The sequence below is a fragment of the Stegodyphus dumicola genome, chromosome 4, assembly GCF_044657685.1.
Source record: "Stegodyphus dumicola isolate Sdum_Otavi_A_Nest chromosome 4, ASM4465768v1".
Classification (NCBI taxonomy): domain Eukaryota; kingdom Metazoa; phylum Arthropoda; class Arachnida; order Araneae; family Eresidae; genus Stegodyphus; species Stegodyphus dumicola.
Genome location: NC_140771.1, coordinates 1,129,683 through 1,143,653, shown reverse-complemented (window position 1 = coordinate 1,143,653; position 13,971 = coordinate 1,129,683). Strand labels below are relative to the sequence as shown.

At 36.4% G+C, this 13,971-nt stretch overlaps 1 protein-coding gene across 8 annotated transcripts in view; it reads left to right on the top strand.

Annotated features, from left to right (window-relative positions):
* The window catches only part of LOC118202925 (zinc finger MIZ domain-containing protein 1-like), a 1,176,934-nt gene that overhangs the window by 1,058,257 nt on the left and 104,706 nt on the right, over window positions 1-13,971 (top strand). For 2 of the 8 annotated variants that reach the window (XM_085814459.1, XM_085814458.1), the window contains exon 1: window positions 3,931-4,266. The exons of the other annotated variants lie outside the window; for them this stretch is intronic. In XM_085814459.1, coding sequence (XP_085670585.1) covers window positions 4,247-4,266 — 20 coding nt within the window. In that variant the 5' untranslated portion in view covers window positions 3,931-4,246. Of the gene's footprint in view, window positions 1-3,930; window positions 4,267-13,971 lie in introns of those variants that run through there. 8 annotated transcript variants of the gene reach the window in all.

The window sequence follows — 13,971 nt, the reverse complement described above, 5'->3', positions numbered from 1 at the left end:
TCATGTTCATTGCAATTAAACCACATAAAATTAAATTCAACAGCAATATTACAAAATATTTAAAAATAGCAAAACAACCTATCTTTAGAATATCTGATATACAATCTCGCGCCCTAGATATAAAAATGTTTTATTCTGTACAATGTTGCCGTTGATCGCTTTGAAATCGTCGAGTTTGTTCATCAAAAATTCGTTAGTGTTACAAAATAGAAAATAGATAATAAAACAAATTCCAAATTCGGGCTTCCAGATGCCTATATTCGAGTGAAAACGTATGTTATTCAAAATTGGATGACTCTAGTTACCGTTGTTTTAGCACAACGCGAGATTCTTCATTATTTAATTTGTTTAAATATAATGCAGGGCGATAATGTTTGGTGGCAACAGTTTGAAAAGTGAAACGACGCAAAATTCCGTTTTAAGACTAATAGGCCGTTCAGGCTTTAAAAAAGAAACTGAAAATTTTTAGGTTTTATATTACGCCCAAAGGCGAGTTTTTTTTTTTTTTTTTTTTCATCTACAGACGTTTTGAGAGCATTTGCGTTAAAGCCACTTTGGACTAAAAACATTTGAAAACACCATATTTTTAAAATTTTCGTTAGACAGTCTCGCGCTTTGGAGATAAAAATTATTTTTTCCCTACAGTGTTGCCATGGCTGGCTTTAAAACTGTTGAGTTTTTAATTTAAAAAAAATTGAAATTCCAAATTCGGGCTTTAAGTACCGTTTTTTTTTTTTTTTTTTTTTTTTTTTTTACAGTTCGAGAAACATAGTACGTTCATGGAAATTCTTAATTAATTAATTTCTTTAAGTGATTTAGCGCAAAATGCTTTTTCTACACTAGTAGCCCTTCTGGGCTAATGCCTCTTTAGGGTAATAATATAAGACAAAAAATATTAAAATGGCATTATGCTAACAATAGGTTTTCTGAGCAAATATTTTATTTTTATGTTATCTCATCCATTGCCGAAAACGATAATTGATTCAAATACCAGTGAATGGGAGTTTTTGCGGATTTCTCCGAGTTTAAAATGAGCACGAGCCAGTTTCTCTTGCAAAGTTCGCCATGAAAACAGCCCGTGTCCGGCCGCCAAGAAATCTCTAGTACCTTCCACTTCTCGAAGTTACTGGAAAAAGCGTATGATTGCCAAATATGGTTACAGTTACATATAAAGATAAATTACGCTTATTCAGTTACAGTAGCCATTGTAGTTGTCCATGGACTGGACTCGCCAGTTTAGGGAGATGGGGTATTTACTCAATTGCCCACCCCCTGTAATTTATTTTTCTGCCAGAGCATCGTCTCCTTGGAGCATTCATATGTTACATCATATAAAAATCACTACAATTCTATGCTAAATTTCACTGAAATTATTCATATATATACAAAAATTCCTAACTATAGTAACCTTGGAAATCGGTACATCTTGAGATGTGCGAAGGTGTCCTGAAAATGTTGATTCTGAAATGGTTTTAAGGACTTCGTCGTCGTAACACCTTTAGTATATTCGCTTTGCATCGCGTTGTGTGTAGTTTTGAAGTATGGACTGTACTCTGTGATACTGTGAACACCTGTACGAGTATTTCTGTGGAAAATTTAAGAACTTTGAAGTCTTTCTTTTGATTAAATAAATTTTATTCACCTAATTAGAATTACATTTTTACAGAGGATTTCCATTGTTTAATTTTCTGAGGATGTTCATTCTTTGGTATTTAGGTTTCTCGAATTTGCTCGAGAGTGTCTGGATTGGTGTGACAGGAAGCACTCGGGTGGATGGGTTAGGTATTCAGGGATGTTCTGAGGATGTAAGTAGGAATTTAAATTCTCATGAGATATCGAGGGGACCTATCCAGGATGTAATGGGGATGTTGCTCACATTAAGCATTCGGAAGGATATGTTTAGGAAGTTAGGATGTTCCGAGATGTCTTGAAGATGTATTCTAGTTCCGTAAGCAGTATCTCGGGACTATCTGAGGAAGATATTCGTGCTATGACGAAATTTTCTAGGAAAATAGAGAATCGCTCACCTGGATGCCGACAAATGTCTTGATGACCGTTTTGCTGCAGAATGAATCGGGAGAGCGTCATGCACTTTCCTAATTTCACACGTGAGAAGCCATAAAATGGGCCCCAGTGTTTCCCAGTTTTTGCTGTAAGAGTTTTTTAAAAATCAAATATAATCCATTATTATTGTGGCATACGTGAGAAATTTCAAGAGTGCGCTACAGATACGCTTTAGTTTTCTGAAGATAAAACACAAAATCTTTCATTTATCTTTCCAATTTTCATCTAGTCACTCTGCCATATCTATCTTTATATGTATAAAGAAGAATGTGTGTGTGCTTGTTTGTTCGCGATTAACTCGGTCACCACCATAGCGTCACCAAGCCTTCAACAATTCGTTTCTGTGTCCTTGAAAAGGCGACGTTCACTTAAAAAATTAGCTAAAATCAGAGTTAAAAACTCTGAAAACGCTAATTTTCGTCCTCATTTTTCCGAGTGGCAACAGTCTCGCACGCTGGAGATTAAAATCTGCTTTGTTTCGAGAAATGTTGCCACTGATCGCTTTCAAATCCTAGAGTTTGTTAATCAAAAATTTCTAAGTTTTACAACGAAATAAAAATAGCCATGCCAAACATTCAGTACATTTAATTCCCGATTCCAAAAATTCGTGGGAAGCCATTGCGACTATTCCCATCTTCATACGATTTTAATCATATGAGATATTAATTAAAAAATCTGACAACACTCATTTTCCCTAGTGGCAACAGTCTCGCGCGTTGGAGATAAAATGCTTTGTTATTTCGAAAAGTGTCGCTATTGCTCGCTTTCAAATCGTAGAGTTTGTTAATCAAACATTTGTGAGTGTTACAATATATATATATAAAGAAGAGTGTCTGTTTGTGTGTTTGTTTGCGTTATTGATTTTTGATTAATTATGAGCAATTTTTTTGCCACATTTAATCGACTAAAAGTGAATATAGGTGAAATATTGACTGGAACTTGAGATTTCACGACCATTTGATTAGAAAGAACGAAAATCATTAAAAACTGCGTGCCATTGTTGCTGATATAATGAGAGAGAATTAGTTTATTTTTCTATCGAAATTTTTTATGTGGGTCGCATCAAAGTGAAAAATTTATGGTTATGAGTCGTAGTTTTTGCATCATTGTGAGAGAAGGATTACAGCGGTATCGTTCTCTCTGTTGTGTTAGATACATTGCTTTCAATCTAACTTAACTGGCATCGGGTGCTTGCGCTGATTGAGAATATAATGATATAGATAAGAACCGCAAATAATATTTTTAAAAATCAAGTTTCAAAGCAAGCTGAAATGGGGTCTGCATTGCATTTCGGAATGCGTGAAAAACTGCTGAAAAAAGTGCAAAATGATTTCGAAATTATATCAGAAAATATTAAGGTATCGAAAATTAATTACATTGCTCTCATAATCGAGCGATGAGATCAGTAATCCTGTAATAATAACACTGCTGCAGTGATTCTCTAATCGTCATTAATTATCTTTAAATGTCTCACTCTAATAGGCGAGGGAAAAAGATCTCGGCTGCTAGCCGGAGAAAGCCATTTAAAAAGTCAGGAATTCTCAGATAAAGGAAACAAAAGAAATACAAAAGCAGGAAGTGCTCTCCCATTCGCAGAGAAAAACATGGTTGCTCACCTGTGCCGGAGTCCAATAATCCCGCCTTATAATTCTCCAAGTCTCGAGCAACAAAATAACAAAAATAAAGAACGAGGAATTCCACTTTCCCCCCCGATCTGTAAATAAACTATGCATTCGCCACTAGATGGCACCACGTTACCGAGCATTTGCGAGCTCTATGTGGACAAAGAGCGTGAATCCTAACGCTGGCGACCCCGCGGTTTAAACCGAGACGGTTTGAGAGTTCCGGTTTGAATTCATTCAAGGTCGCTCTGCCCTACCAAACGGCAGCAGCTCACAATGTGTGTGTGCGTGTCTCTCTTCATTTTCATGCTGCTTCCAAAGCTGCTAAACACTCTGGCATTATGGCTGCTCGAGGTTTAGGTTTAGGGTTACCAAATGAACATTGATCGCTCCTCCGAATAGGTGGTGATAATTCGTTTCTGTTTGTTGTTTGCTTTGGATTTTGACGCGCGCTGTGTTGTGATATATCTTTTACAATCTTGTGATTTCACGTGTGTGGTGTATTAAATGCTCCAAATCATGACCTGACATTTTGCTTGGGTGACGAGGGATATAAATCCATGTGCTTGAATCGAGACAGGTAAGACTTGGATTTTCTTTTTCATGCCCAATTCTATAATAGCTTTACATTACAGAAGGACTTTTAATTCCAATGGGAAAACCGATCTCGAATGTTATATTTAACATAAAATTAATTTAAGAAGTAAGGACTTCTAATTGCATTGCAAAAAAGTTGGGTCATTGATAATTAAATTAAGCATTATTATGTCAATATTAGTATATTTTATTTATTTATTAGTCCAAAGGCGCCTTGTCCCTGAAGGGTTTTCGTTTTGCGTTGAATCCTTATAAACGTGGAATCACTTTTCAAACTGTTGCCACCAAATGTTAGAGACCTGCATTATATTTGAAGAAATTGAACAATAAAAAATCTGCGTAAATGTATGTATATTTCTCGCATTCTGGTAAAACATCGGTACATGTTTTAGGTACAGAATCATCGAATTTTGAACGACGTAATCCTTCTACGAATATGGGCATGTGGAAGACCAAATTCGGAATTTGTTTTATTATCGATTTCATATTTTATAAAACTTTAACGAATTTTTGAGTAACAGACTCGAGGATTTCAAAGCGAGCAATGGCAACACTAAGGGGGAAAAAAACACCTTTTTATCTCCAGCGCGCGGAACTGTGTATCGGTAATTCTAAAGATAGGCTCATTTTAAAATTATTTTGCTTTGAACTGAATTTTATGGTTTAAGTGCAAAGAACATTATATTTAATAAAAAGAAAACACGAAAAACGTTAAAAAAACGCCACTTTGAACGTAATTTAAAATATGAAACCTTTCAGATTTTTTTTTTTTTTTAAATTTATTTTTCCCCCATTTCCAAAGGAAGTGCAAGCCGTTTAAACAACACTTCACTCCCTTCATTTATTAGCATATAAAATGATAGTGCCTTAAGTTTTTGTTAGATTTTAATTAAATGCACATTCCCGTAGAATTAAAATCATTTTAGCTCACGAATTGATTAATTAACCCGTGAATAGAATTTTCGTATTACTTTATTTGTAACGTAAATGCACGAAGTTTCTTTGATTAAACAGTAGCCATGAGAAGATTTGGCTTTATTTCTAGCAGGCTTGCATTAAAACAGTCCGGGCGTCCTGTCCTGATTTTTATAATTTTATGAGGAAGCGCAAAGTTTTTACATATATCTAAAAGTAAAGTTATTTTTATTGGCATTTAATTCTTCTGTATATCATCGAATTTAACATCAATAAAGTTTATAGTCATTCACACACACATACATGAAAAGACAAGAAAAAGACACACCAATGACCGAGTAGATAAGAATCACTGAACACTGGTAGTTCTACCTTGCTTGAGGGGCCCACCAGCGGCCGAGCGGTAAAGTCGCTGAACACTGGTAGTTCGGTCCGAGGTTCGAATCCCGCGAACGGGCTGGCTGCATGGGCGTTTTCGTGGTTTTCCCCATGTGTAACGTGTATACGAGCCAGTTTCCCTTAGAAAGTCCTCCACGAAGGCATCCATCCTCTTAGGCAGATAGCCCTCGAGGCTTTGCCATAATCACACACACACAGACTACCTCGCTTGAGATCCTGGCAGAGTCGTAGCTAAGGTTTTCAGCGCCCAGGGACAACTGAAGATTTCGCGCCCCCTACTGCTTGCTAAGGATGGAAAACATTTAATTCTAAAATGTCGTAACATCAGTTTGGCGCCCCTTGGATTCTGCGCCCGGGGATAGATGCCCCCTTCCCCCTCTAGCTACGCCCCTGGATCCTGGCGAACGAGTTGGTTGCTTGGGAGGTTTTTTATGGTTTTCCCCGTGTGTCGTGAAATGCATGCCAATTTCACTAAAAAATTTTCCACGAAGGCTAACCTTTGTGTGCTTTACCATACTTAAATGGACAAAAAAAGGAAAAATATAAAAAATTCTTATGTTATAGACTCAAATCAACGCAAAACGTTAATTTGAATCTACAATTATAAGAATACTTAGAATTGTGAGCATGTTAATATGTCATTCCAAAGGTAAACTTAATGGTTTCTAATGTTAAAAAATGCAATAAATGGAATAGGCATAGTCAGAAAAAGATTTATAATGTAAATAACCATTGCAGGAATTTACACTGTTATTCGACGTACGATATATCCAATTTTTGTTTCAGTCAGTATCGGATGTAAGGCCAAAATCAGGTAGCCATGGCCAGCATAAAGTTCTGAGATATTCCACTGCTCGGCGGCCTGGATGGCCTTTTTTAAAAACACTTTATCGAACAACATAGTTAATATAAAATACAACGTAACCGTTAGCAGATATCTAAGAATGTAGCTTTCGTGTTAATAATTTTATTAATATTCAAATATCAAACTTGTATTAAATTAGCGGGAGTTAATAGAAGAAAGAAACTCACGAATGATATAAATTTTGACACAGGACGCATCTTTAAAAGATTGATGTGGTTTATTTGTTGACATTTCGAGTCAAAGTTCGATTATCATTTCGAAAATACATGTACGTCTTTCCTGATTTAGTTATGACGAATATATTAAAAACCGATATCTACAAGCAAAGAAAAAAAAATCTTATCACATACCTATAAAAAGTATAATTGTCAGTTCTGTTGCGCTAGAATGAATAGCTTTTTTCTCGCCATGATTGGCGATGTATCATAGCGCCAAAAACCCAGTTGTAATATGGCAGGTATGGACTTTTTTATGCGTGTTTGAGCAACTACACGTGTCCAGATGAGTAGATTTTTAAGATGCCCTTCGTCAACTTTCACCTCCTAACTCCGAGCCCCCAGGATTTAAATATTAACACCTGTAATTTCGGACTTACCACTCAATCAGCCAGTTAGTCGCGGTAATTGGTTGAGGCTCAGAACAGGTTTCGTCTGTCACTGTAATCTTATCAATTAATGTCGTCCAGATTAAGTGAAAGGGGAACGTCAAAGTACACGGTCGTTTGCGAGGGGAAATTTATATGTTCTTGCATGTGGACGTGCTTGCCGGTTTGGAGAGAGAGGAAGAAGGCGGGGGGCCAAAATCGTAATATAACTGCATTCTTTTGTGAACTTGCTGACATTCGATCCACTGAACTCTTAGAGGCAGGATCGAATTTTTCTTAGCTTCCCCCCTTCTCAACTTGAATGATAAGTAAGTATGTCTTTGGTTCTTTAACGCATCGACATCCTACAGTGACAGTTGACAGTTATTCGACTCTTCTTCAGTTCTCATTGTTGACGACATGGCTAGCTTAAACGACCAAGATCTCTCTGAACTCGAATATCTAATTAATGCTATTACTGCACTAAAAACGGAAATTGCCTTTTTAAAGGCTAACAACCATGATTCTCAGTCAGACACCGATCTGACAGCTCTTAATTGTAAAGAGCAAGAGCTAGGCACTTTGGAAAACAGATACCAAATAATTATTACACAGCAAATTGCCGACATATGCCAAAATGATAAAAATAAAATAGAAATCAACCAACCTAATGAATTCGCCTTCCCGCGCAAGAGAGCAAGAAAAAATTCAGCAGATAGTATAGACAATACTCTTCCTCCCACTCAACTTTCAAACAAATTTAGCGCCTTAAGCACAGACCAAAACTTAGACAACAACCAAAACTCTGATGTTTCTGAAATTATAATGAATGACCAACAATTCATTAAACCCACTAAAACAGCAAATAGAATACCTCCTTTTGTAATTACTCAAAAATTCAATTGGAAAGAATGCAGGAAAATATTTAAAGAACAAATGAAAATAAATAAACTTGAAGGCAAAATAGAAGGGGGAAAACTTTGTTATTAAGGTCGCGGAACCAGAGGATTACAAGAAAATCCAGGATTATTTAAATAAACAAGAGATTTCATACCATACATTCCTTTTAAACTCAGAAAAAACCATAAAAGGCGTCCTTAAGGGATTAGATACTGATTTCACCGAAGAGGAAATAAAAGAAGCTCTTATAGAAAGTAAAATCCCAGTAAATAAAATAAATAGAATGGTCCGGATGCGGGATGGAATTCCCACCCCCCTTCCCATGTACTACATTGAAGCCCCCAATAACCCAGATGGTAAACGCATGTATGAACTAAAATACCTTATGGACATGAAAGTGCGTATAGTCACATACAGAGGAAGAGGAGGCCCCGTGCAATGCTTCCAATGTCAGCGTTTCGGGCACACCCAACGGGCCTGCCATAACAAGCCTAGATGCTTAAGATGTACAGGCGAGCATCAGTCATTCGAATGCCCAGATAAAGGGAAAAACCTTCTACCTCAATGTGTCCTCTGCGGAGGTACTCATGCATCATGTGATAAAAATTGCCCAGAAAACCCACTCAATAAAGCAGAGAAAAATAAAGAAACTCCTATACCCACCATTAAAAGCAAAAATAGCCTCATCACTACTAGCCAATCAGGAAGCAGAACCAACCCCGCTCTGTCATATGCAAAAATAACAGCAGGCACTCCAAAGCCCACACCACAGGAATCTAACAATATTAAAATAAATAACCAGGACCCAGCAGAAGACTCTTTTGAGGAATTTAAAAGCTTCATTCAAAAACTCCACACCATGTATAGGAAATACAAGAATTCTAAGGACTCCATCAACAAATTAGAAATTGCCCTAGAGGCACTACAGGTTTTCGAGCAACAAAATGTATAGTACAACCCATAATAATTCAACATCAGGAAATAAACATATAAATTACGCTAAATTTATGGTATACAACAGCAACGGAATTAAAAGACAGATCCTAGAATTCAAGAATTACATAGCCACCAATAGTATTGACATCATTCTTATCAACGAAACCCACCTAAAGCCTACAGATTCCTTTAAACTCCCGAATTATGACATTTTCAGAAATGACCGTCTCCACAACAGAGGAGGAGGTGTCCTTATTGCCGCTAATAAATATTTAAATTGCATTACTTACCCTCTCCCAGCACTCCAAAGCATAGAAGCCTGCGGCTGCATCCTACATAGTAATAATACAGATATTCTCATCGTCTCAGTCTATAAATCTCCAAATACTATCTTAATGACCAGCGACCTGGACTCTATTCTCAACCTTGGATTCCCTACAATCATAGCAGGCGACCTAAATAGCAAACACCCCAACTGGAACAGCAATATCATCAATAGTAATGGAGCCATCCTCAATAATTATATGCAACCTAACAATATCATAATCTCGGCACCCAGTGAACCTACATATTACCCAATAAACCTGCACGGCCTCCCAGACGTACTTGACATTGTTATAACGCACAATATCAGCCAAAGCCCATACATTTATGCAGACAACAGCCTCTCATCCGACCACTTACCCCTCAGATTCACAATGTATTGATTAAAACATGGTCTACCTCCCCTCCGCAGCAAAATAAACTGGAATCTCTTCGCAACTAAAATCAATAATAGTACTATCTCTGCTTCTCCACCTCTCACCACCAGAAATGATATTGAAAATGCTGTTACGCTTCTCACGCAAAATATTAAATCTGCACTCACAAGTTCCAAAATAATTATTCAAGAAGAAAAAATCTCGCTTCCTCAAAATATCAAAAATAAAATCCATGAAAAGAATCGTCTCAGGAAACAATACCAATGCTCACAAGATCCCCGCGACAAGAATAAATACAACAGATGCCACAAAGAACTCAAAAGCCTCATCAAAACCTATAAAGACGATTTCTGGAGGAATTTCGTAACTAACCTTTCTCATACTGACCATTCTGTTTGGGCAAAAGCAATTAGAAGAAAACCTGAAAACATTGGCCCGATCAAGAATAACAATCAAATTCTAACTAATGCTGCAGATATCGCGGCGCTCTTCGCCGATAACTACAAAATTCAATTTTCTAACGACTCTTACCCCAACCATAACGATATCCACGTTAAACAGCATGTCCAGAACTACATCATAGAAAATATCAATAGCTCCAACACACCTACAAGCCCAGGAGAAGTCCAGAACCTCATTCATAACTTAAACATCAGAAAAGCTGCAGGATATGACGAGATCTCGAACGCCGCCCTCAAAAGACTTCCTAGGAAAATTATTGTTATGATAACTAATATTTTTAATGCCTGCCTTCATTACAACTATTTCCCAAATTCCTGGAAGCATGCTATCATTTTCGTCCTCAAAAAACCTGGAAAAGACCCATCCTCTACTTTAAATTACAGGCCCATCTCTCTCCTTCCCGCACTTGGAAAACTTTATGAACGTATTATAGTCAATAGAATTAAATCTCATCTCACCAGCCATAGAATACTAAATCAAAATCAATTTGGATTTCGCCCAGGTTACTCCACCACCCACCAAATCACCAGGATAATAGAATTTATTAGCGATGGATTCAATAAAAAACAGACCACTGCAGGCATCTTTCTCGACATCGAAAAGGCCTTCGATCGTGTATGGTTCGACGGCCTTCTTATTAAAATGATTAACTACCAATTCAACCCAGGCCTCATTCTCCTCATCAAAAATTTCCTCTACCATCGCACCTTCCAAGTAAAAATCAATAACCTCCTCTCCCAGTCAAACCACCAGCGCGGGTCTAGCTCAAGGTTCGATTCTCTCTCCAATTTTATTTAATATCTACGTCAACGATATGCCAGTTAACGACAATATACTAACAGCCTGCTATGCCGACGATACTGCCTTCCTCTGCAAGTCCAGAAATCCTCAGACAGCCAGGAAAATTCTTCAAAATCATATCAACACAATAGCCCAATGGTACAGAGCTTGGAAACTCAAAATCAATACTACTAAATCTTCTCTAATCTATTTCCGCAAGCACAAACTTAGAAATAATATTGGAAATATACAAATTAATAACCAGGATCTCCCCATTGAAAATACTATTAATTACCTTGGAGTAAATCTTGATGCCAGACTCACCTTTCGCCAGCATATTATCACCACTAGAAATAAAGCCTTTAAAGCCTTCATGGCAATCTTCGCCCTGATGAGTAAAAATTCACAACTAAGTCTTAATACCAAGAAAATCATCTACATGCAGGCAATAAGACCGATCATTCTTTATGCATCTCCAGCTTGGGCCTCGACAGCTAAAAGTAATAGAATTATCCTTCAAACCCTACAAAACAAAATTTTAAGAATAATTACAGGAGCTCCATGGTTCGTCCGTAACAACGTCATCCACAGAGACCTCAATATCAAACCTATCAACTCAGAAATCTTACGTAATAGTCATAACTTCCATAGCAACTGCGACAACCACCCAGACGACATTATTAGAAACTTAAATAACTACGACTATACTGAAATCCAGCGCCATAGACGCCCAAGAAATATTTTCCATGACCCAAATTGGTAGCTCTCACCTTGTACAAAATTTTGTATATACTTCATTTTATTTTTCATTATTTACGCACTATTACTCCTTATTTAATCAAGATTTTACTGTTTGAAAATGTACAAAATGTTTTTTATTTGCTTCTCCGCAAAAAATACATTGCAAGTCAGGTCACATGACCCACACGGACCAATGAAAAATTTGCACTTCAAATTGACTATTGCTTTATTATTTTTTACGTTATTATCTCCACATTTTTTACCTTATTACTCAAGATTATTCATGATTTTTTACGTCATTTATTCGCACCTTGTACTATGTATTTAGCATTCACTCTGAAAACTTATGTTAACCAAAATCACTATTCTAATGCTCAGGTCACATGACCCCAGCTCAGTCTCAGTTCAAAGAGATGTCTTACGTTTTAAATGCCACTGCCACCCCCATGCCATTGCCTCTATCCCACGCCAGTTCTCTACTCATATGCCAAATGTATGCCATTATAATTTGCTTATTACTTCACTACGATGTTCAGGTTCATCAAATTGCGTCAGGCACGCACCTTCCGCGTAATAAGCGGATGACGAAACTTCACAGGATTCCCTAATTAAGGGTACGATAAACATATACTAGTAAAGGCCCTTCTTAGGGCCGTATACTAGTAACCAGGACTATGATACGGATACGGATACTTGCTGACATACTATAACTTTTAAGTTCTCTTTTTCAGTTATTTTGCTAAACTGATTGAAGTCTAATTGAAAGTTTGAAACGTTGCGTGTGAGCTGGCAACGTAATTTTAAATGTCTGTCATGATTGGTGCATCATTAATGACTGTTTCGTTTTCATACGATGCTCGTATGAGCTCGAAATCACAAAACGTGAGAAACTCTGGATATTTTCTTTATTGTTATAAATTACTGTTATTAATTTTTCATTAAACTCTAATACGGTGCTTTTGTAGTTAATTTATTCAATTAGCATTGGTGTTGTAAAGAGAAATTTTTTCGCCTTTTTTTAAAAATTTTTTATCCTTATTTCGAAGTTATATTTTATTATATGGAGAATGACGCCTATTATTCATGTAACATTTTTAAGTGTATTTTTCTTTGACTTTACAAGCAGATATGCCTGAAATCTAGGATTACCACGGATGTTTTTGAAAAAAAAGTTTGGTACTTTTCCGTTTCGCCGGCGCAAATCTCGCCAAGCAGACTTTATTGGCGACAACATACAGTATACACGTAAAAAATATTAAAAAAATGTTAGTTCTAAGAATTCTTTTTAAAAAAGAAGGCATAAACATTTTAATATCGCTTAAAATTTTATAAAAAGCCAATAAATAAAGACAACAAATTTGTAAAAAGACATTAAGAATTTACTTTGCTTTCATGGTTCAACATCCTGATTCGCCGGTTCATATCACGTGACCCCAAGCGATCTCATCTCACGTAAACTACTCTACAAAAATCTAATGCTCTTAGTAATTATCCACATTAATTTCAAGTTAAATCTTAATTTGGAACACAAGTTTAAATGCAAGAAATATTTCAATTCGTACGAATAGCTTACTCAGAAATTATGTAAAACTGCAGTGCTTTACTTTGCTAATGCATTCTCATTAGAATTGATGAATTTAACCCTTGACTTTACCTTTTCTATATTTTTCGGCTTCGGGTAAGTGCTGTGATTGCATCCTAATTAACTTAATTACCGAAAATTGCCTTAAACATAAAACTGAACTATCTGATAAAAATTATATGTAATGATATGCCAGTATTGAAAGAAACAATCAATCTGATAAGAAAAAGCTGCGACTTGTTTTGAAAATGGCATGGGTTGTACCATTATTGGCGACTTTATCGCTTGCGCCGGCAAAACGGAAAAGTACCAAAATTTTTTTAAGGGAGATTATCTTTCGTATGTTGATTAATAATCAGCAGTTTGTATAATTAATTGAAAATGAAGAATAGTTTGGAAAAAGTTGCGATTACTACTTCTGTAGTTACAAGTTAAAGCATTTTAACGCTAAAGATAGTATATTACTTTTATTCTTCAATACTATTTCCACTTTCTTCAATTCAAGTTCCTGTTTTAAAATGCTTTCTGTGAAGTTATCTTCGTAACATTTTCAGACTGATAGATGTGAGGTACATCGAGCATCTAATCCCAGAAAAACGTTTTCCCAGAATATAGCAGTGGGCAATGTATCTGCAACTTTTTTCTGCGAGAAACAAAATACTGCTTGTTGCAAATGGCTTAGCCAATCAGAAACGGGGTAAAGGATGACTGGGTACCATTCTTTAGCAATGTGAATTATAAAAGAACCACTTGATGTCATACTCGAGCTTAAATCTGTAAATTACAGTCATAAGTCGTTAATCCGGACTCGTCGGGACTTCGGC